The sequence below is a fragment of the Salvelinus alpinus genome, chromosome 22, assembly GCF_045679555.1.
Source record: "Salvelinus alpinus chromosome 22, SLU_Salpinus.1, whole genome shotgun sequence".
Taxonomy (NCBI): Eukaryota; Metazoa; Chordata; class Actinopteri; order Salmoniformes; family Salmonidae; genus Salvelinus; species Salvelinus alpinus.
In genome coordinates this window covers 28,013,144-28,035,590 of record NC_092107.1, presented here as the reverse complement: position 1 = coordinate 28,035,590, position 22,447 = coordinate 28,013,144, and the positions used below count along the sequence as shown (strand labels likewise).

The 22,447-nt window shown below is 46.5% G+C and overlaps 1 protein-coding gene across 10 annotated transcripts in view; it reads left to right on the top strand.

Moving 5' to 3' along the window:
- The window catches only part of myo18ab (myosin XVIIIA b), a 170,922-nt gene that overhangs the window by 76,304 nt on the left and 72,171 nt on the right, over positions 1-22,447 (top strand). For 5 of the 10 annotated variants that reach the window (XM_071359797.1, XM_071359798.1, XM_071359790.1 and 2 more), the window contains exons 2-14: positions 45-1,631; positions 2,827-2,928; positions 3,178-3,240; positions 5,834-5,899; positions 7,531-7,596; positions 8,967-9,054; positions 10,764-10,870; positions 12,086-12,262; positions 14,034-14,244; positions 15,999-16,141; positions 16,231-16,331; positions 16,499-16,562; positions 16,697-16,841. In XM_071359797.1, coding sequence (XP_071215898.1) covers positions 66-1,631; positions 2,827-2,928; positions 3,178-3,240; positions 5,834-5,899; positions 7,531-7,596; positions 8,967-9,054; positions 10,764-10,870; positions 12,086-12,262; positions 14,034-14,244; positions 15,999-16,141; positions 16,231-16,331; positions 16,499-16,562; positions 16,697-16,841 — 2,899 coding nt within the window. In that variant the 5' untranslated portion in view covers positions 45-65. The remainder of the gene's footprint in view (positions 1-44; positions 1,632-2,826; positions 2,929-3,177; positions 3,241-5,833; positions 5,900-7,530; positions 7,597-8,966; positions 9,055-10,763; positions 10,871-12,085; positions 12,263-14,033; positions 14,245-15,998; positions 16,142-16,230; positions 16,332-16,498; positions 16,563-16,696; positions 16,842-22,447) is intronic. The other 5 variants (XM_071359799.1, XM_071359796.1, XM_071359793.1 and 2 more) reach the window with 4 other exon arrangements.

Below are 22,447 nucleotides of genomic sequence, written 5' to 3'. Positions count from 1 at the left end.
TGTGTCTTGCTGCTCTGCTCTCTCCCTCCCTGTTGTGTGAGTAGTCAGACAGCGACAGTGGCAGTATGAGTAGCCGCTCCCAGTCCGTGCCCAGTCTGGAGCCTGGCAGGGGCCTACTCCGCACCAAAAGCCCTGAGCCGGCCAAGACACATCCCGGGGTCAGGGTCAGGAGTCCCTCGCCACCCAGGGTACGCAGGGACGTAAAGGTTCCTGAACGCTTCAAAAGTCTAGTGCCTCTGATCCAGACGCCAGCACAGCACTTCAGGAGCCCTGACCCACGCAGAGCTTCCATAATTAGCCCTGAGCCTGTGCTGAACGGGAACAGCAAGCCCAACGGATCCGTTAACGTCAGTGATGTCAATGGGAACTCTGCCAATGGCAGTACCAGACATACAGACCTGGACAACGATGATCCGAGCCTTACCCGCAAGAAGGTAGTGAAGGTGGTGCGTCAAGTGGTGCGGAAGGCACTATCTGCAGAAGAGGAGGATGCTCCAGCTCCTGAGCCTACCAAACCTGCCCCTGAACCTCCTAAATTGGTGCCATCATCTGGGCCCAAGGTCCCAAAGGTACCACTGTTCTCTTTCAAGCACGATACCATCAAGACGGAGGAGAATGACGATATATCAGCAGGGCTGGCCAGCATCATGGTCCGCGGGAGGACCAGGAACCGCCCTCGCACACGCATGGATGAGCCACCTGAAAAAGGAAAAGAGGAAGCAGTGAAAAGAGAGGAAAAAGAAGGCCCTAAATTGGTTGAGATGAAATCTATCTCTAATGTCGGCCCAGTTTCAAAACAGGAGGATAAGACTCCTGTGTCGGCTGCACCTGCTAAAGTTCATCCTATGGCTTCTAATTTGATCTCGGTTCCCTCCAGGTCTTCCCACGCAGGCTTCATCCCTGCTTCAAAGCCTTCCCCGCTCTCCCCTCCTGCAGGTTTCACCCCACCACCAAAATCAGCCTCCCTTTCCCCACCTGCTGGGTTTGTACCAGCACCAAAATCATCCCCACTTTGCCAACCAAATGGGTATATACCAGCACCAAAATCAGCCCCCCTTTCCCCTCCAGTATGGTTTGTACCAGCCCCAAAATCTACTGCTGTTAGTCCTTCAGTTTCCACTGCAGCCCCCAAATCCTCCCCAGCAATTCCCCCATCATGCTTCATCCCACCACCAAAATGTCCCCCCCTTTCCCCTACAGCAGGGTTTGTACCATCACCAAAATCCAATGCTTTTACTCCTTCAGTTTCCACTGCAGCCCCCAAATCCTCCCCAGCCATTCCCACATCATGCTTTATCCCACCACTAAAATCAGCCCCCATTTCCCCACCTGCCGGGTTCATATCAGCATCAACATATACCCCCCTTTCCCCACCTGCTGGTTTTATCCCCTCTTCTAAATACTCCCGTGTCACTCCCCCTTCAGCATCCTTTCCCACCTCTAAGTCCTCCCCCAGTACTCCTCCTGCAGGGTTCGTCCCAGTCTCCAAGGTCTCGCCTCTCTCCCCTAGTCCTCCAAAGGCCTCGCCTCTCTCCCCTCCTCCCGCCTTTATCATTCCCAAAGCGAGTGCTCTCTCTCCACCACCGGTGTTGATCCCGCCCCCCAAACTGCCAGCCGTGAAGAAGCCTGAGGTAGGCTTACTGTCCTCACTGCATGAACCACTTTTGAGACCACTGTGTGGAAAAAACGGATGTTGATCGCTAATGCACAGAAAGCACTCTTTGCATCTCCATGATAACTCTGTTTTTTTGTGTGTGTGTGTGTGTGTGTGGATGGTGTTATTTTAACTAACTTCACTTATCTTGTTGAGTTCTCCACTTGTTAGCAGAGTTCAGGCTCCATTTCGGGGCCACGATGATGAGCTCAACTCCCTATTGAACTTGTTTGTTTCTCCAGAACTTTCTCATTTGCACAAAGTCAGTGTTTCTCAGTTTGTTAAAGGGTGCAGTCTCATGGGGCTGAAGCTTTTGTTGCATTCACTGCTCTGATACCAGCTCCATATTTCTCTGAGTTCCTCTTGGGGGATGGAGCCTGTCTCACACAGCTCTCCTTCCTCACATGTCTCTCCTCTAAGACGCCAGGGCTGCTGAGACAGCTTCCAGAAAAACAACAAGTTCAGTAGCTTTTTTCCCCGACTGCCTCAACCCAAGAGACCCTGCTGTCATCTGCAGCTTGGAAGCCTTGTTTATTGAAGTTAGCCTGGGGGGGTGGGGGAGGGGGGGGGGTATCCAAAGGAGGAAAAAGCGTATTGGGGTGGAATGTTCTGTCGCTGTGGCCTGGAGTTCCACGGAGACCCGCAGAGATAATTATTGATAGTGACTTCAAAGCCCCGCTGCAGCCACCATGGCACGCGTTGGGAGAAGAGAACTATACACATTTTGCAGATGCCAGATATTTTTAAAAAGGTTTGGTCTTTTTGCTGGATTCTCGCTGAGTTTTGGCAATTACCGGCCTCTCAGGGTCTTTGTTTACTTGCTAGCCGACCACAAGCTGGCTTTGACTGCTACTGTGGCTATCTGAGTTTGCTATAGTTGTCTAAGGCTAAAGTTTGCTTGTGTATTGTTACCCAAGCTAGTTATAGTTTTGCTTGGCTTCGCCCTGTGCATTGAGATCTGAATGATTTCACATCCAAGTGGGCTTTTGTATCCATCCACTGTTGATTTGCTCACTACCTTAGCTAGACTCTGGACGTCTAGAGCATGGCTTGTTGCGAGTTTGTTCAACATGGTTGTATCATTTCTTTATCTTATGGACTACTTGTATGTGTGTGTACATTACTTACGGCGTGCTTGTTGGCGTGGATGTATCTGTGTGTACCATTGGAAGGTGGCAGCCTCTCCCCTGTCCTCTGTTCCCATTGAGAAGGCTTCACCGCAGAACAATTCATCAACCGTTTCATCAAAGACTACCCCAACCATAACCCAAAAGGTGTGTTTGCTGGTGTGCGCCATAGCATTCACTCAGTTCACTGTTGCTATGCTGTGGAAGTGAGGTATTGTAACCAAGTGTGTGTGTGACTTCAGGATTGTCATGGCATCTAGTGAACATCTCACAGCGTGAAAAAAAACCTGAATGCATTTCTGTTGTCTATGAAACAGTGTTGAATGTGGTCCACTAGAATAGTGCGCTTTGATAGCCTAGTTTCATAGCTCAACCTGTTGATGATCTGACCTCCAGGAGGCGCCGCTCAGTCCCACTGAAGAGGCTCAGAGACTCCTGGACAGGATCTTCAGTGCGCCTGTAAAGACCCACCTTCGCTCCTTGTCTCTCCCCATTTCTCTATTATTTCCACTCTCTCTCCCCCTCTGGACTGCCTAGATACATGCTTCTCCTCTTTCACTTTTTTAATCTTTACTTTCTTTCCTTTATTAATTTTAACAGGATACGTTGATTAACATTCCAGTAATGAATTTAGAGGTGCTTATTTATTTTCCATTAACAGCCTATCATGCTCTCTATCTCTCCTTCTCTCTTTATTTTCTTCACTGGATGTTCAATCTTTATCTTCATAGCTAATAGTAATTTGTCATTTTCCTTTTAGGCACATTTAATTAAAAGTACAGATTTACTAATTTGGGCCATATCCATTGCCTGGCTACCCAAACGCCTTACTCCGTCCAAATGCTACACCACGCCCACGGACATTAGTTTCTTCTCCACAATTAGTTTGGATCTGAGTGCCTCCCCAACGATTTCTAGAACGCAAACACATTCTAACTCTTCTGATTGGTCCCAGAAACCGATGGATTGGGCCAGAGCCAGAACACACATGGGTAAAGCAGCGTTTTGACAACTCGCATTGGCTAGAATACACTGATGAGCTAAAAATGGTCCAATCGCTGATGACTTTGTTTTGTACAACCCTCTCATTTTCACTACATATTACTTCATTCATGGCAGTCAAACTCTATTTGTATGTATTATGGATCCCCGTTAGCTGTTGCCAAGGCAGCATCTACTCTGCCTGGGGTCCAGTAAAAATGAAGGCAGTAATATACATCATAATGCAAATACAACAGATTTGACAATACATATGTGTGTGTTCCCTCAGGCCACTAGTCTACAACACACAATCCAGGTGTGTGTATAGTGTGTTTGTATGCGTGTTTGTTTGTACCTGTGTATGTAGCGAATGTAGAGCAGCGGAATAATACAATTTGAGTCGTCAGGCAACCATATCCATGCATGACTAGGTTACTGCGTTCTCATGTTCACTGTTCATTGAACTAATTGACTGTTTATGTCTATGCTGCTTTCTGTTACCATTATTGTTTTGTCACCTGTCAAACTTTCACTGGATTTGTCAATTCATGTTTTATATTCAGTTTCTCATCTTTTTCTCTTCCTTTGTCTTTTTCTCTCTCTCCGTTTCTCTCTCTCCATTTCTCTCTCTCTCTCTCTCCGTTTCTCTCTCTCTCTCTCTCCGTTTCTCTCTCTCTCTGTTTCTCTCTACTCTCCGTTTCTCTCTCTCCCTCAATCTTTCTTTGTCTTTTTCTCTCTCTCTCCATTTCTCTCTCTCTCTCTCCGTTTCTCTCTCTCTCTCCGTTTCTCTCTCTCTCTCAGTTTCTTTCTTTCTCTCTCTCCGTTTCTTTCTTTCTCTCACTCAATCTCTTTCTTTGTCTTTTTCTCTCTCTCTCTCCGTTTCTCTCTCTCCCTCAATCTCTTTCTTTGTCTTTTTCTCTCTCGCTCTCTCTCCATTTCTCTCTCTCCCTCAATCTCTTTCTTTGTCTTTTCTCTCTCTCTCTTTCTCTCTCTCCATTTCTCTCTTTCTCTCTCTCCATTTCTCTCTCTCCCTCAATCTCTTCCTTTGTCTTTCTCTCTCTCTCTCTGTTTCTCTCTCTCCCTCAATCTCTTTCTTTGTCTTTTTCTCTCTCTCCGTTTCTCTCTCTCCGTTTCTTTCTCTCCCTCAATCTCTTTCTTTGTCTTTTTCTCTCTCTCTCCATTTATCTCTCTCTCTCCGTTTCTCTCTCTCTCTCTCCGTTTCTCTCTCTTCCTTTGTCTTTTTCTCTCTCTCTCTCTCCGTTTCTCTCTCTCTCTCTCCGTTTCTCTATCTCTCTTCGTTTCTCTCTCTCTCTCCGTTTCTCTCTCTCTCTCCGTTTCTCTCTCTCCCTCAATCTCTTTCTTTGTCTTTTTCTCTCTCTCCATTTCTCTCTCTCCCTCAATCTCTTTCTTTGTCTTTTCTCTCTCTCTCTTTCTCTCCATTTCTCTCTTTCTCTCTCTCCATTTCTCTCTCTCCCTCAATCTCTTCCTTTGTCTTTCTCTCTCTCTCTCTCTCTCTGTTTCTCTCTCTCCCTCAATCTCTTTCTTTGTCTTTTTCTCTCTCTCTCTCTGATTCTCTCTCTCCCTCAATCTCTTTCTTTATCTTTTTCTCTCTCTCTCTCTCCGTTTCTCTCTCTCTCTCTCCGTTTCTTTCTCTCTCTCTCCGTTTCTCTCTCTCCCTCTCCCTCAATCTCTTTCTTTGTCTTTTTCTCTCTCTCTCCATTTATCTCTCTCTCTCCGTTTCTCTCTCTCTCTCCGTTTCTCTCTCTTCCTTTGTCTTTTTCTCTCTCTCTCCGTTTCTCTCTCTCTCTCTCCGTTTCTCTATCTCTCTTCGTTTCTCTCTCTCTCTCTGTTTCTCTCTCTCTCTCCGTTTCTCTCTCCCTCAATCTCTTCCTTTGTCTTTTCTCTCTCTCTCTTTCTCTCTCCATTGATCTCTCTCTCTCTGTTTCTCTCTCTCCCTCAATCTCTTTCTTTGTCTTTTTTTCTCTCTCTCTCTCCGTTTCTCTCTCTCCCTCAATCTCTTTCTTTCTAATTGGTGCTTGGCTGTGTCTATCTGTGGCTGTTGTATGGCTAGCTGGAGCCGGCAGTTTGTGCCTCAGCCCCGACCCTTTCTCCTGCCCCAGCCCCAAACCCCCCTCAGGTACTGTGGCCCACAGGGGTCCCCTCTGGCGACCTGGTTGAAGTGTGTGCTCGTGTGGCATGTTGGAATGTAAGCCTAGATTCCTCTTCTAACTTTCCCCTCTCTCACCCTGCCTGTCTATGTAAGGTTCATCTGTAATGGTGCTTGGTGTTTTCCCTTCCTCATTTGTTTTTGGAACAAAGCCGGTATTAAACGATGATAGTGTCTAGATGCCTCCAGGGCAATCAAACAGACCTTGACCTGTATGGAAACTGACAAACCAACCCAGTGCATTTTTAGTTTTGTCAGTAGCATGGCAGTGGAATAGTCCCCTGATTAAGATGTGCCACATGTTTGTTTGCCCCGTGTGGTGTGCAGTCGCAGTGTTAGTGAATGGCAGTGTGTGTGATTTATGACTGGCAGGTGTTCCTGTCCCGTTGCTCTCTCTGTCTCCCCTTTATGACATGATGTGTCATGATGCATTAGCTCATCTCACAGACATAGAGCCTGACCTCTCCTCATTCTTTGCCATCCCACAGTTTTTTCTTCCCATCCCTCCCTGGTCTTGACCCTGATAACTTACATAATGTACTCGTTACTTTAAATGGTAAACACTGGCTTGATGATATCTGATAATGTTTTCAAATTTGTCTCAAAACTCTAAACAAAACTTCAGAGAATAATGAAGGATGCGTTAGTTAAACAAGATTCTCTGGTCTGATGAAACCAAGATTGAACTCTTTGGTCTGAATGTCAAGCGTCACGTCTAGAAGAAACCTGGCAAATACCATCCCTACGGTGAAGCATGGTGGTGGCAGCATCATGCTGTGGGGATGTTTTTCAGTGGCAGGGACTAGGAGACTAGTCAGGATCGAGGGAAAGATTAATAGAGCAAGGTATACAGAGATCCTTGATGAAAACCTGCTCCAAAGCACTCAGGACCTCAGACTGGGGGCGAAGGTTGACCTTCCAACAGGACAATGACCCTAAGCACACAGCCAAGACAACGCAGGAGTGGCTTCGGGACAAGTCTCTGAATGTCCTTGAGTGGCTCAGCCAGAGCCTAGACTTGAACCCGATCGAACATCTTTGGAGAGACCTGAAAATAGCTGTGCAGCAACGCCCCCCATTCAACCTGACAGAGCTTGAGAGAATCTGCAGAGAAGAATGGGAGATACTCCCCAAATACAGGTGTGCCAAGCTTGTAGCGTCATACCCAAGAAGACTCGATGCTGTATTCGCTGCCAAAAGTACTTCAACAAAGTACTGAGTAAAGGGTCTGAATACTGATGTAAATGTGATATTTCAGTCTTTTTTTATTTTTAATAAATTAGCAAACATTTCAAAAACCTGTTTTTGCATTGTCATTATGGGGTAATTCTGTGTAGATTGATGAAGGAAAAAAACAATTGAATAGATTTTAGAATAAGGCTGTAATGTATCAAAATGTGGAAGAAGTCAAGGGGTCTGAATACTTTCTGAAGGCGCTGTATATCTCTCCATTCCAGCAGCTCATGATTATGAGGGATGATGACATACTGGACATGATGTTTTGTGTGGTTTGGTGGATTGCTACCCATCTTTCCACTGTAACTCCACTCTAACTATGACCTTTGACCACTTTTCCTTCCCTCACGCCTGTCGTCCTCCAGGGACAGGTGGACGAGGATCCCGTGGCCATCCTTCAGGTGTCTCACGCCGCTGCCCAACAACCTAAGGTCTGGCCTTTGCTGTGCCTGTGTGTAATTCACCCTCTCCACCTCCCACGTCCACCACTCCCACCACCGACCCCTGAAGTGCTGTGTACCCTGTGTGCTGTGTTTCATTTACCCCCACCAAACACAACTGCATAGTATTCACTCAAAGCCAAGCCACCTGCACATTTGGCCCTCTTTCACCTAATTAGAACATTTCAGGGGAAAATCAGCACTCAAAATTAAACTTGTTCGATGGTACTTAAGATTCGTGGTTGTGTGGATTCCACAGGATCAATCATACCATCACATTTTGTCTCGTGTAGATGTCATTGCATGACGTCAGTTTTCCATTTAAGAGACAATGAGACAGACGCTGCAAATAACTTCATCTGATTGTGGCTGATTATGCGTTATTAAAAATAACATAGTATGTAGGCCTATATTTCACTCTGTGAATTTCATACGTTTTTTTAAATCTGTGTGTTCTTTACTTTTTATTGTCTTGTTGTCATCCCTCAGGATACAGTCCATCCCTAGCATTCGGTGTGTTGTGTTGTGTTGCTGTGCTGTGTGGATTGTGTATCCATTCTCTTCATACACCTCCCTCCCCTCACCCACCATGCTGTGTGACATTGATGTGCATCCAACAGTGTCTTTGTACAGATTCGGTTCACTGATACTTCATGTTCTCTGTCAAATTTCACTGCCTCTCTTACACACACACACAGACACACAGACACACAGCCACACAGCCACACAGACACACAGACACACAGACAGACAGACAGACAGACAGACAGACAGACAGACAGACAGACAGACAGACAGACAGACAGACAGACAGACAGACAGACAGAGCCTGAAGGCGCATGTCCAGTGGAGTGTGAGATGCTTTGTGAAGGTCAAGCATGGTAACACAGAGCAGTCAGGCATTTCTAGGTGACACTCTGAGCCGAATTGGAGAAATGGCTCTCTGTGATTTGTGATCTGGGACTTCTTCAAATCCTAACTGCTTTTTATCTCTGCCTGCTCCACTGAAGCCTCTCCAGCGCCCTGCCTTTCATCACATGTACTATTAGCAAGTCCTCTGCATGCCCACTGTCAGCCCATTATTTACAATGCTACAATACATAACTGTGTAACATGTTATAAACTCTCAACGCTGGCCTGATAACCAGCTACTTTAAACACACATGAGTGAATGTTATTGATGTGAACAGGTGTGTTTGTAGGGAGCACATGTCCTCTCGAGTCTAAAGCCTCTCTTTGGTTGAAAACTGCTGAGTGGAAGCTACTGCAGCCACAGAAAGGCCCCGTGAAAGGTATCCTGGCCTAAGGTCATTGTTCTGCTGTGTGTATGTGACTGTTGTCTTCTCCACCATCACTTCCAGGTGAAGACAGAGGAGCAGATAGCCGCAGAGCAGGCATGGTACGGCTCAGAGAAGGTCTGGCTGGTCCACAAGGATGGCTTCTCCCTGGGTAAGTTCCTGCCTTACATCTTAGATCAGGAGGGGTGCAGAGCTAATTTTTACCCTTGCTTTTAAACTATATGCTATTGTTTTTTCCTGATACCGTGTCTGTGCACACTCCAGCCAATAAGCTACAGTGCATTCGGAAAGTATTCAGACCCCTTAACTTTTCCCACATTTTGTTACTTTACAGCCTTGTTCTAAAATGTTTAATTCCCCTCATCAATCTACCCACGATACCCCATAATGACAAAGCAATAATGTATTTATTTTTTCTGCAAATGTATACATTTAAAAAAGACTGAAATATTACATTTACATAAGTATTCAGACCTTTTACTCAGTACTTTGTTGAAGCAACTTTGGCAGCTATTACAGCCTCGAGTCTTCTTGGGTATGACACTACAAGCTAGACACACCTGTATTTGGGGAGTTTCTCCCATTCTCTGCAGATCCTCTCAAGCTTTGTCAGGTTGGATGGGGAGCATCGCTGCACAGCTATTTTCAGGTCTCTACAGAGATGTTCGATCGGATTCAAGTCCGAGCACCAGCTGGGCCACTCAAGGACATTCAGAGCCACACCTGCATTGTCTTGTCTGTGTGCTTAGGGTCTTTGTCCTGTTGGAAGGTGAACCTTCACCCCAGTCTGAGGTCCTGAGTGCTCTGGAGCAGGTTTTCATCAAGGATTTCTCTGTACTTTGCTCTGTTCATCCTTCCCTCGATCCAGACTATTCTTCCAGTCCCTGCTGCTGAAAAACATCTCTACAGCATGATGCTGCCACCACCATGCTTCACCGTAGGGATGGTGTTGGCCAGGTGATGAGCGGTGCCTGGTTTCCTCCAGACGTGACGCTTGACATTCAGGCCAAAGATTTTAATCTTGGCTTCATCAGACCAGAGACTCTTGTTTCTCATGGTCTGAGAGTCCTTTAGGTGTCTTTTGGCAAACTCCAAGCTGGCTGTCATGTGCCTTTTACTGAGGTGTTGCTTCCGTCTGGCCACTCTACCATAAAGGCATGATTGGTGGAGTGCTGCAGAGATGGTTGTCCTTCTGGAAGGCTTTCCCATCTCCACAGAGGAACTCTGGAGCTCTGTCATAGTGACCATCGGGTTCTTGGTCACCTCCCTGACACCTCTTCTCCCATTATTGCTCAGTTTACCCGGGCAGTCAGCTCTAGGAAGAGTCTTGGTGGTTCCAAACTTCTTCCATTTAAGAATGATGGAGGCCACTGTGTTCTTGGGGACCTCCAATGCTGCAGATATTTTTTGGTACCCTACCCCAGATCTGTGCCTCGACACACTCCTGTCTTGGAGCTCTATGGACAATTCCTTTGACCTCATGGCTTGGTTTTTGCTCTGACTTGCACTGTCAACTGTGGGACCTTTAATAGACAGGTGTGTGCCTTTCCAATCATTTATCACAGGTGGACTTCAATCAAGTTGTAGCAACATCTCAAGGATGATCAATGGAAACAGGATGCCCCTGAGCTCAATTTAGAGTCTCATAGCAAATGGACTGAATACCTATGTAAATAAGGTATTTCAGTTTTTTTGTCATTATGGGGTATTGTGTGTAGATTGATGAAGAATTTTTACATTTTCATCCATTTTAGAATAAGGCTGTAACGTAACACAATGTGGAAAAAGTGAAGGGGTCTGAATACTTTCCGAATGCACTGTATATCCCAATAAGTTATTTGTGTGTTTGTGTGTCCATAGCGACGCTGCTGAAGACGGAGGCAGGATCTCTGCCGGAGGGGAAGGTGAAGATCAAACTGGAACATGATGGGACAGTACTGGACGTAGATGACGATGACGTGGAGAAGGTGAGCGTGGGGGGGGGGGGGACTACACATTCAATGTATTTTTACTTGATTTTACAGACTCCATCTCAGTTTTGTTATTGGGGCTAAAATCTAGTTCCTTTAGAGGGTCAAAGGAAAAGACATTGACTTTACTTGATTGCATAGACTATCTTAGGTTTGCCGTTAGGGTATAGGCTAGTCCGTTAGGAGGTCCATGAAGCAGAGATCGACCTGATGGGGCGCGGGTGGCATGTAGGGGAAATATCCAAGAAGGAGGGAGGGGGTCTTAGCACCCGTCAGTCATCCCGTCTGGAGCCAGAATCAAACACAGATGGTCAGCCAGGATGCAGACTGTACCTGGCCCAGGGGATTGTGGGACGTCTGTGGACAGGGGGACAGGTTAGAGGGGAACAGGTGTGAGTTTGGCAGGCCTCGATCAGGTGACTCGCACAGATATGGCACTAGGCCCGAATCACGGAGATATCTGTTACAGGACGCTTTAAAAACTGTTCTGGCACAATGCAGAAAAAGCTCCCATCATTCACAACATGCTGTCTCCAAGACCTTGACTAGAGGATGTCTGCTCTGCTTTCAGGACGAAGAAAAAGTTGAAATCCCCTCCTGGTGTTATGTACAGTCATTTAACTCTCGTAGGGTGAACTGATAATAAGGGTGACTTTGGACAGTTAGTGTTTTCAACAGTGTCAAGGTCGTCATCTAATCAAACGTTTGAACCATCTGTTTGATTAAGGAAGTGCAAACTTGGACCCGTCTGAGGTTGGAGGGAGACATCTGTTTTAATTGCATCAAAGACTTGGCATCAGATTCCTGGTGGCAAGTCATGGTGTGGCATACTAAATCTCTGCTCGACGTATCTTAATACTGCTCCTCCAGTCCTCAGTGAAACTCAAGACATTACTAGTCAGATTTCCAGTCTCATATGGACCCCTAGCCTCTACCCCTACAGAGGACTTTGTTTAAATCAATCTGAAAACATGAAATAGGTTTAGGCAACCTGGAGAAACTTCAACTTGGCTTATCAAAAGGCAAGGTGGTAGTCTTGGCAGATTTGAATTATGTTGTTGTTGGTCGTTTCTGTGAGCAGTCCCACTTCAGACAAGCAGTCTCAGTATGTATGATGTTTTCATATTGCTGAGTGTTCCTTTAATAAAGCTCTAGTATTACAACACTCCTCAGTCATTAATCGTTCACCTTTGACCTTTGCTCCTGTCCCAGGCGAACCCCCCGTCGTTTGACCGCTCTGAGGACCTGGCCTTGCTGCAGTACCTCAATGAGTCCAGTGTGATGCACTCCCTGCGGCAGCGCTATGGGGGAAACCTCATCCACACACATGCTGGGCCCAACATGATCATCATCAATCCCCTCAGCGCTCCCTCCATGTACTCTGAGAAGGTGAGGAGAGAGGACCCACACAGCAGATGCATGTCTTCACACTCACACAGACAAACATTTCATGAGAACATACACTACCGTTCAAAAGTTTGGGGTCACTTAGAAATGTTCTTGTTTTTGAAAGAGAAGCACATTTTTTGTCCATTGAAATAACATAAAATTGATCAGAAATGCAGTGTAGACATTGTTAATGTTGTAAATTACTATTGTAGCTGTAAACTGCAGATTGTTTATGGAATATCTACAGAGGCCCATTATCAGCAATCATCACTCCTGTGTTCCAATGGCACGTTGTGCTAGCTAATCCAAGTTTATAATTTTAAAAGGCTAATTGATCATGTCACGCTCGTTGAAATGAGTGGACCAAGATACAGCGTGGTATGTTTCCATCCTTTTATTTAGAAGAGAAACGTAAAGCACAAAAACAATAAAGTGAATAAACGAAACGTGAAGCTACATGCAGTGCAGAAAGCAACTACACACAAACATAGATTCCAAGAACACAGGATGAGGAATCAAGATCCCACAAATACAATGGGGAAATGGCTACCTAAATATGATCCCCAATCAGAGACAACGATAAACAGCTGCCTCTGATTGGGAACCATATCAGGCCAACATAGATATACAATTCCCCTAGATAACGCACCCTAAATCACACCCCGACCCAACCAACATAGAGAATAAACAGCTCTCTATGGTCAGGGCGTGATAGATCATTAGAAAACCCTTTTGCAATTATGTTAGCACAGCTGAAAAAAACTGGCCTTCTTTAGACTAGTTGAGTATCTGGAGCATCAGCATTTGTGGGTTCGATTATAGGCTCAAAATGGCCAGAAACAAAGAACTTTCTTCTGAAACTTGTTCTGAGAAATGAAGGCTATTCCATGCGAGAAATTGCCAAGAAACTGATATCTCGTACAACCCTGTGTACTACTCCCTTCACAGAACAGCGCAAACTGGCTCTAACCAGAATATAAGCAGTGGGAGGCCCCGGTGCACAACTGAGCAAGAGGACAAGCACATTATAGTGTCTAGTTTGAGAAACAGACGCCTCACAAGTCCTCAAATGGCAGCTTCATTAAATAGTACCCGCAAAACACCAGTCTCAACGTCAACAGTGAAGAGGCGACTCCGGGATAATGGCCTTCTAGGCATTATCTTTCTTTTCTCTCAAAAGAAAGTACATTTCTAAGTGACCCCAAACTTTTGAACGGTGGTGTATCTGTACAACTCCACTGACGTGATTCTGGTTTATTCTCAGTTTAGAATGGTATCATGCATGCTGTTTGATGTACGCATTGGGGTGTACTTAATGCTATTATTTATTGTGTATTTCCTTGCTATTATGTCATAGTATTTCCTGTTAGGGAGAGGAGGTTGTGTGAATTAAAACAGGAGAGATGACTCGGAGGATAGAGGGAAGTCTTCAGTGGTCCACAACATGACAATGAAATCCAATTATCCTAATGAGATTTAGAGGTGACAGTATTGAGGAGGCCTGTAGGTTGTAATATCTACTTAACTCTCATCACTCATAATGGAACTACTACCCATTAGACCTTACAGACAGGGTGCTTAGCTGGGAATGTGGTGATTTAAGGACGTGCGCGTGCGAACACAAACACACGCGAACACACACACACACAGAGCCCCTCTGAGGACCGTACAGGAGTCACTGGGAGGACTAGAGGTGAACTACAGTTAAAATGTTTTGTACCTCTCTTTCCCCCAACCCCTCTCCCTCCCTTCCTCTCCTCGGTCCCATCAGGTGATGCACATGTTTAAGGGTTGCAGGCGAGAGGACACGGCACCTCACATCTACGCAGTGGCTCAGTCGGCCTACAGGAACCTGTTGACCACGCGTCAGGACCAGTCCATCGTGCTGCTGGGGAAGAGCGGCAGCGGCAAGACCACCAACTGTCAACACCTGGTCCAGTACCTGGTCTCCATTGCTGGCAGCACCGGAAAGATATTCTCTGGTGAGAGAGTCCTCCGCTATGATGAGTTAACCTCTTTCCTTCTGGCCAGCTCATTTCCTCCCAGCGAGCAGTAAAGCTAGTATTCAGGGATTTTTGTCTATTAAATGACTGAGGGAAATGTATAAATAAAATGTAAAGAATGTTTAAGGACTGTTATAATCACCTTAGTTTGGTCCGAGATGGTGGCTTAATTACTTCAGTGTTACTTAATAGCCGTGGTGGTTTAAATTCACTTAATTACTCTGTAGGTAATTAGTCTTAATAGCCTAATAGCTAATTAAGGAAATAATCTAATGGCTCCACATGTGTTTGTACACAGGAGGACATTCACTGAGTTGTTACTGATTTAGATCAGTGTCATCTAATTGACTGAGAACTCAGCAGAAATCCAGCCGTTATAACAGGTGCAGTAGATGTGTTAGTTAGTATGGGAAGATAACGAGCAGTTCCAACATGCCAGCCAGCCAGAGAGGTAGGCATGTGGGAGAGTGTAGGGGTGTTACTGAGAATTTGGGAGAGGAGGAAGAGGAGGGAGGCGCAGCTTGATGGAAGCTGGCTTCAAAACCTTTTGGTTTCGAAGAGCGGTTGTGGTTGGCTCAGTATTCCAGGTGTGTGTGTGTGTGTGTGTGTGTGTGTGTGTATGTGTGTGTGATGGATGAGGGGAGCCCCTAATGATGCCCTGTGGAGCTGGGGGATAATTAGCAAAGCTTATCAAAACTTCTCAGCTTCTCCTGGTTAGCTGTAATGGGCTAATGAGAGCTCCATAACCCAGCCACCAGCCACTACTAGACTAGACTGTTAAACAGGGGAGCTGCTATGGGAGGTGCAGTAGGCTATATAAGTTTCACATACCTACTTTTACATTTATATTTTAGTCATTTAGCAGACGCTCTTATCCAGAACTACATATAGGAGCAATTAGGATTAAGTGAGTCTGACTGGTAGCCCTACTCTCTGACTGATGAGGGGTTCCTGCTCAGCTTGATCATTAGGATTAAGTGAGTCTGACTGGTAGCCCTACTCTCTGACTGATGAGGGGTTCCTGCTCAGCTTGATCATTAGGGTTAAGTGAGTCTGACTGGTAGCCCTACTCTCTGACTGATGAGGGGTTCCTGCTCAGTTTGATCATTAGGGTTAAGTGAGTCTGACTGGTAGCCCTACTCTCTGAATGATGAGGGGTTCCTGCTCAGTTTGATCATTAGGGTTAAGTGAGTCTGACTGGTAGCCCTACTCTCTGACTGATGAGGCGTTTCTGCTCAGCTTGATCATTAGGGTTAAGTGAGTCTGACTGGTAGCCCTACTCTCTGACTGATGAGGGGTTCCTGCTCAGCTTGATCATTAGGGTTAAGTGAGTCTGATTGGTAGCCCTACTCTCTGAATGATGAGGGGTTCCTGCTCAGTTTGATCATTAGGGTTAAGTGAGTCTGACTGGTAGCCCTACTCTCTGAATGATGAGGGGTTCCTGCTCAGTTTGATCATTAGGGTTAAGTGAGTCTGACTGGTAGCCCTACTCTCTGACTGATGAGGCGTTTCTGCTCAGCTTGATGTCGAAAGAGGGAAAGGAGCTCCACTAAGGGAATAATTGACAAAGCCTAACTGACATGACATGATTATCAAAGATGGTAGTCTAATCCCCTCACCAGTGGAACAGTATTGAATGTGAAATCCCAAAACACTGACATGATATTGGAAATAAATAAAGCTTCCCACTAATTGTACTCTGTCCCCCTCCCTCCCTCCCTCGGTCTGTGCAGGGGAGAAGTGGCAGGCAGTATATACCATCCTGGAAGCATTTGGAAACAGCTCCACCTCCATGAACACCAACGCCAGCCGCTTTTCTCAGATTGTCTCTCTGGACTTCGACCAGGCTGGCCAGGTGGCTTCCGCATCCATACAGGTAGGCAGTATCAAGCACACACACGGCATGGACACTGACACACGCACACACACATATTGATATCTTGGTGTCCTTTTCCTGTACCTCAGACCATGCTGCTTGAGAAGCTGAGAGTGGCCAAACGGCCAGAGACTGAGTCCACCTTCAACGTCTTCTACTACATGATGTCCGGAGCTGACAGCACTCTCAGGTGAGCCCTCTACACCCTCTCAATTGGGATTGAATTGAAGTGAGTGGTTGCAGTCCATTGTAGAAGCTTAGTCTTGTGTATATAATCTTGTTCTCATGTTAACCTTGTGGTGTAAACTAGCTATTTACTGTCATTTGAACCTGTTCATTTCCTCTGTTTCCTCTCAGAACGGAGCTGCACTTTAACCACTTTGCAGAGAACAGCGCCTTCGAAATTGTGCCTCAGTCTAAAGTAAAATGCTGTTATTATGCTCTTATTATAATGTGTATTATATGTCATTTTCTGAATTGTGTGTGTGTGTGTGTAGGACAACTGGAAAACTGTCTTAACTGTGTCCTTCATCCATCCCTCTCCTCTCTCTGTAGCTGGAGGACAAACAGAAGTTGTCTCAGCAGTTCACCAAGCTGCAGGCAGCCATGAAGGTGCTGGGCATCTCAGTGGAGGAGCAGAGGGCTCTGTGGCTCATCCTGGGGGCCATCTACCACCTGGGGGCCGCAGGGGCCACCAAAGGTAAGGACCCCTAGCTCTGTCCTACTCACTATAGGATCTCTACTGGACCACTACCCTACTCACTGAACTAATTGACTGAGAACTCTGCAGTAACCCAGCCAGGTTAGGATGCAGTAAGTGATTGTTAGTTATAGGAGACGATAAAGCACAGTTCCAACATGCCAGCCAGAGATGTAGACAAGGGGTAGAGTGGATGCACTTTATCAACTTCCCCAGAGTCAGATAAACTCATGGATACCATGTTTATGTCTCAGCGTGTGGTTTGAAGGAAGTTGTTAACTAGCACTAGACTTCCAGTCATTGCACTAATGCTAGTTAGCTAAACTACCTCTAACTTCCTTCATACTGAACACAGAGACATTAACATGGTATCCACACGTTCATCTGACTTTGGGGAAGTAGGTAAAGGGCCTCATTTCCAAAATCCCGAAGTATCCCTTTAAAAGTTTGGAGGAGGAGGTGGCGGAAGAGGAGGCAGGGGCAGGAGGGAGGCAGGGGCAGGAGGGCAAGAGGCAGAGGGAGGGGCAGGAGGCAGGTGGCAGGGGCAGCTTTGTTGTGTCCGCTCAGTGTTTGCTGCTCCCAACAGGGATCTCTTAGAAAGTTTTCAGTGATACATAAAAAACAATATAACTATGCATGTATGTATGTACTGTATGTATGTACTGTCTGTGCTGCCTGTACTGTATGCATGCATGTACTGTATGCATGTATGTACTGTATGTATGTACTGTCTGTGCTGCCTGTACTGTATGCATGTATGTACTGTATGCATGCATGTCTAGTATGCATGCATGTACTGTATGCATGTACTGTATGCATGTACTGTATGCATGTATGTATGTACTGTATGTATGTACTGTATGCATGTATGTATGTACTGTATGTACTATATGCATGCAGGTATTGTATGCATGTATGTACTGTATGTATGTACTGTATGTACTATATGCATGCAGGTATTGTATGCATGTATGTACTGTATGTATGTACTGTATGTATGTACTGTATGCATGTATGTATGTACTGTATGTACTATATGCATGCAGGTATTGTATGCATGTATGTACTGTATGTATGTACTGTATGCATGTATGTGTATAGGCTATGAGTCCTTTACTGTAAGGCCATTCATGCATTGCATTGAAAAAACACACAGAAGTGCCGTGATCAAAATCTAAATTATAGTGTGTGTGTGTGTGTGTTATTTCCCAGAGATAAGGAATACATACTCAAATGAAGCGCGATGGCATCGTAAATTACATTTGCTTCTCATCCATGAGTGGTTTAATTAAATAATGAGTTGGAAGATATGAACAGGCCACATGCCGAGCCATTCATTAGGCCTCTGAGAGAGGAGCGCTAACTTTGTTCTCTCGCTGCGCACAAAGGAGGCTGGGAAAAGTTCTTTGTAGTTGTTTAATTTATAAAACTGTTGGAGTGTTGAATGTGTGCAGACATTTCTCTTATGTTAATAAAGACAGATATAATAGCTGTGTCTCTGTGCTGCTAGGCTAGAGAATGTTTATTCATGCTCTCTGATATTGCCTCCCCCGCAGTCACAGACCTAGATGAATGTGGTAATGAACTTTTTAGAATCATTAGGCTCCAGACTGCCTCGTCTCCATGGACTCTGTGTGTGTGTGTGTGTGTGTGTGTGTGTGTGTGTGTGTGTGTGTGTGTGTGTGTGTGTGTGTGTGTGTGTGTGTGTGTGTGTGTGTGTGTGTGTGTGTGTGTGTGTGTGTGTGTGTGTGTGTGTGTGTGTGTGTGTGTGTGTGTGTGTGCTGCTTGTCTTTCATATACACAGGGCTGCAGCAGGGTTTTGTGTGTGTGTGTGTGTGTGTGTGTGTGTGTGTGTGTGTGTGTGTGTGTGTGTGCGTGTGTGCTGCTTGTCTTTCATATACACAGGGCTGCAGCAGGGTTTTGAGTTGGGTGGAATCATGAAGCTGCGGGGTGGGCTGGGGCTAGACCAGTCTCATGTCAACAACAGTTGCCACGATTGCACTCGCTCACACATTCTGTCATGTCCCTACTGTCTGGGAGGCCCCGGTACACATTCTGTCATGTCCCTACTGTCTGGGAGGCCCCGGTACACATTCTGTCATGTCCCTACTGTCTGGGAGCCCCCGGTACACATTCTGTCATGTCCCTACTGTCTGGGAGGCCCCGGTGCACATTCTGTCATGTCCCTACTGTCTGGGAGGCCCCGGTGCACATTCTGTCATGTCCCTACTGTCTGTTCACTCAAACTCTCTTACTCTTTTATTCTCTCTCTCACTCTCAATTCAATTTAAAGGGCTTTATTGGCATGGGAAGCATACAGCAAGTGAAATAGATAATTAACAACAGTTAACATTACACCCACAAAAGTTTCAGAGGAATAGAGACATTTCCTTGATTTTGGGTCAGTCACAGTGGTCAGGTATTCTGCTACTGTGTACTCTCTGTTTAGGCCCAAATAGCATTCTAGTTTGCTCAGTTTTTTAGGTAAATTATTTTCAATGTGTTAAGTAATTATCTTTATGTTTTCTCATGATTTGGCTGGTTATAATTGTGTTGCTGTTGCTGTCCTGGGGCTCTGTGGGGTCTGTTTGGGTTTGTGAACAGAGCCCCAGGACCAGCTTGCTTAGGGGTGTTACGGCTGATTTCCTCCTCTTCGTCTGAAGAGCTCTTGCTGCTCCTGTCTGGCGGACGGCTCTGGCTGCTCCTGTCTGGCGGACGGCTCTGGCTGCTCCTGTCTGGCGGACGGCTCTAGCGGCTCGGGACAGACGGGCAGCTCTGACGGCTCGGGACAGACGGACAGCTCTGACGGCTCGGGACAGACGGGCGGCTCTGACGGCTCGGGACAGACGGGCGGCTCAGATGACGCTGGGCAGGCAGGCAGCTCAGACGGCGCTGGCCAGGCAGGCAGTTCAGACAGCGCTGGGCAGGCAGGCAGTTCAGACAGCGCTGGGCAGGCAGGCAGTTCAGACAGCGCTGGGCAGGCAGGCAGTTCAGACAGCGCTGGGCAGGCAGGCAGCTCAGACAGCGCTGGGCAGCTCAGGCAGCGCTGGACAGGCAGGCAGCTCAGACAGCGCTGGGCAGACGGGTACACCTGTAGGGAGGAGACGGAGAGACAGCCTGGTGCGGGGGGCTGCCACCGGAGGACTGGTACGTGGAGGTGGCACCGGATATACCGGACCGTGAAGGAGTACACGCGCTCTTGAGCACCGAGCCTGCCCAACCTTACCAGGTTGAATGGTCCCCGTAGCCCTGCCAGTGCGGCGAGGTGGAATAGCCCGCACTGGGCTATGCTGGCGAACCGGGGACACCATTTGTAAGGCTGGTGCCATGTACGCCGGCCCGAGGAGACGCACTGGAGACCAGATGCGTTGGGCCGGCTTCATGACACCCGGCTCGATGCCCAACCTAGCCCTACCAGTGCGGCGAGGTGGAATAGCCCGCACTGGGCTAAGCACGCGTACTGGGGACACAGTGCGCTCCACCGCATAACACGGTGTCTGACCAGTACGACGCCCTCTCACTCCACGGTAAGCACGGGGAGTTGGCTCAGGTCTCCTACCCGGCTTTGCCACACTCCGCGTGTGCCCCCCCCCCAAGAAATTTTTGGGTCTGACTCTCGGGCTCCCAACCGCGTCGCCGCGCTGCCTCCTCATACCAGCGCCTCTCTGCCTTCGCTGCCTCCAACTCCGCCTTGGGACGGCGATATTCCCCTGGCTGAACCCAGGTTCCCTTGCCGTCCAGGATCTCCTCCCAAGTCCAGGAGTCCTGTGTCTGTTTCTGCTGCTGCTGTCGCTGCCCTTTTCCACTCTGCTTGGTCCTTTGTTGGTGGGTGTTTCTGTTACGGCTGATTTCCTCCTCTTCGTCTGAAGAGGAGGTGTAGGGATCGGACCAAGACGCAGAGTGGAAAGTGTCCATGTTTTATTATCAAATAAACTGAACACTACACGAAACAAAATAACAAAAGAGAATCTAACCGACAAACAGTCCCGTGTGGCACAACTACTGACACGGAAAACAAACACCCACAAAACACACGTGAAACCCAGGCTGCCTAAGTATGATTCTCAATCAGGGACAACGATTGACAGCTGCCTCTGATTGAGAATCATACCAGGCCGAACACAAAATCCCAACATAGAAAATCACACATAGACAACCCACCCAACTCACGCCCTGACCAACTAAATAAATACACAACAAGGGAAAACAGGTCAGGAACGTGACAAGGGGACTCTTCTCCAGATTCATTTTTCTGTAGGTGATGGCTTTGTTATGGAAGGTTTTGGACTCGGTTCCTTTTAGGTGGTTGTAGAATTTAACGGCTCTTTTCTGGATTTTGATAATTAGCTGGTATCGGCCTAATTCTGCTCTGCATGCATTATTTGATGTTTTAAGTTGTACACAGAGGATGTTTTTGCAGAATTCTGCAGGCAGTCTCAATTAGGCATTTGTTCCATTTTGTGAATTCTTGGTTGGTGAGCAAACCCCAGACCTCACAATTATAAAGGGCAATGGGTTCTATAACTGATTCAAGTATTTATTGCCAGATCCTAATTGGGATGTCGAATTTTATATTCCTTTTGATTGCATAGAATGCCCTTCTTGCCTTGTCTCTCAGATCTTTCACAGCTTTGTGGAAGTTACCTGTGGCGCTGATGTTTAGGCCGAGGTATGTATAGTTTTTGTGTGCACTAGGGCAACGGTGTCTAGGTAGAATTGGTATTTGTGGTCCTGGCAACTGGACCTTTTTTGGAACACAATTATTTTTTCTTACCGAGATTTACTGTCAGGGCCCAGGTCTGACAGAATCTGTGCAGAAGATCTAGGTGCTGCTGTAGGCCCTCCTTGGTTGGTGACAGAAGCACCAGATCATCAGCAAACAGTAGACGTTTGACTTTAGATTCTAGTAGCATGAGACTGGCTGCTGCAGACTGTTCTAGTGCCCTCGGCAATTTGTTGATATACACTGTATATGTTGAAGAGGGTGGGGCTCAAGCTGCATCCCTGTCTCATCCCATGGCCCTATGGAGAGAAATGTGTGTTTGTCAGTTTTAACTGCACACTTGTTGTTTATTTTCTCACTCACTCACTCACTCACTCACTCACTCACTCACTCACTCACTCACTCACTCACTCACTCACTCACTCACTCACTCACTCACTCACTCACTCACTCACTCACTCACTCACTCACTCACTCACTCTCTCTCTCTCTCTCTCTCTCTCTCTCTCTTTCTCTCTCTCACACACACACACACACACACACACACCACTGCTCCTACTAGTACTATACTACTACTAATATTACTAATTTTACTGCTACTACTACGTTACTACTACTAGGTTAATGCTACTACTACTATTACTGCAACTACTACGTTACTACTACTGCGTTAATGTTACTACTGCTATGTTAATGCTACTACTAGAACTAGTAGTGTTACTACTACTACTGTTACTACTACTACTACTACTTGCTCTCATCAGCTGATTGGTTCCACAGCAGGGGTTGTTCCTACCAGCAGAGGGCAGTGTGTACATGCTTCTCTCCATGGCATGATGCTGTTGTCTGATCAACGCTATGAGAACTAAAGGATTAGCCTCCA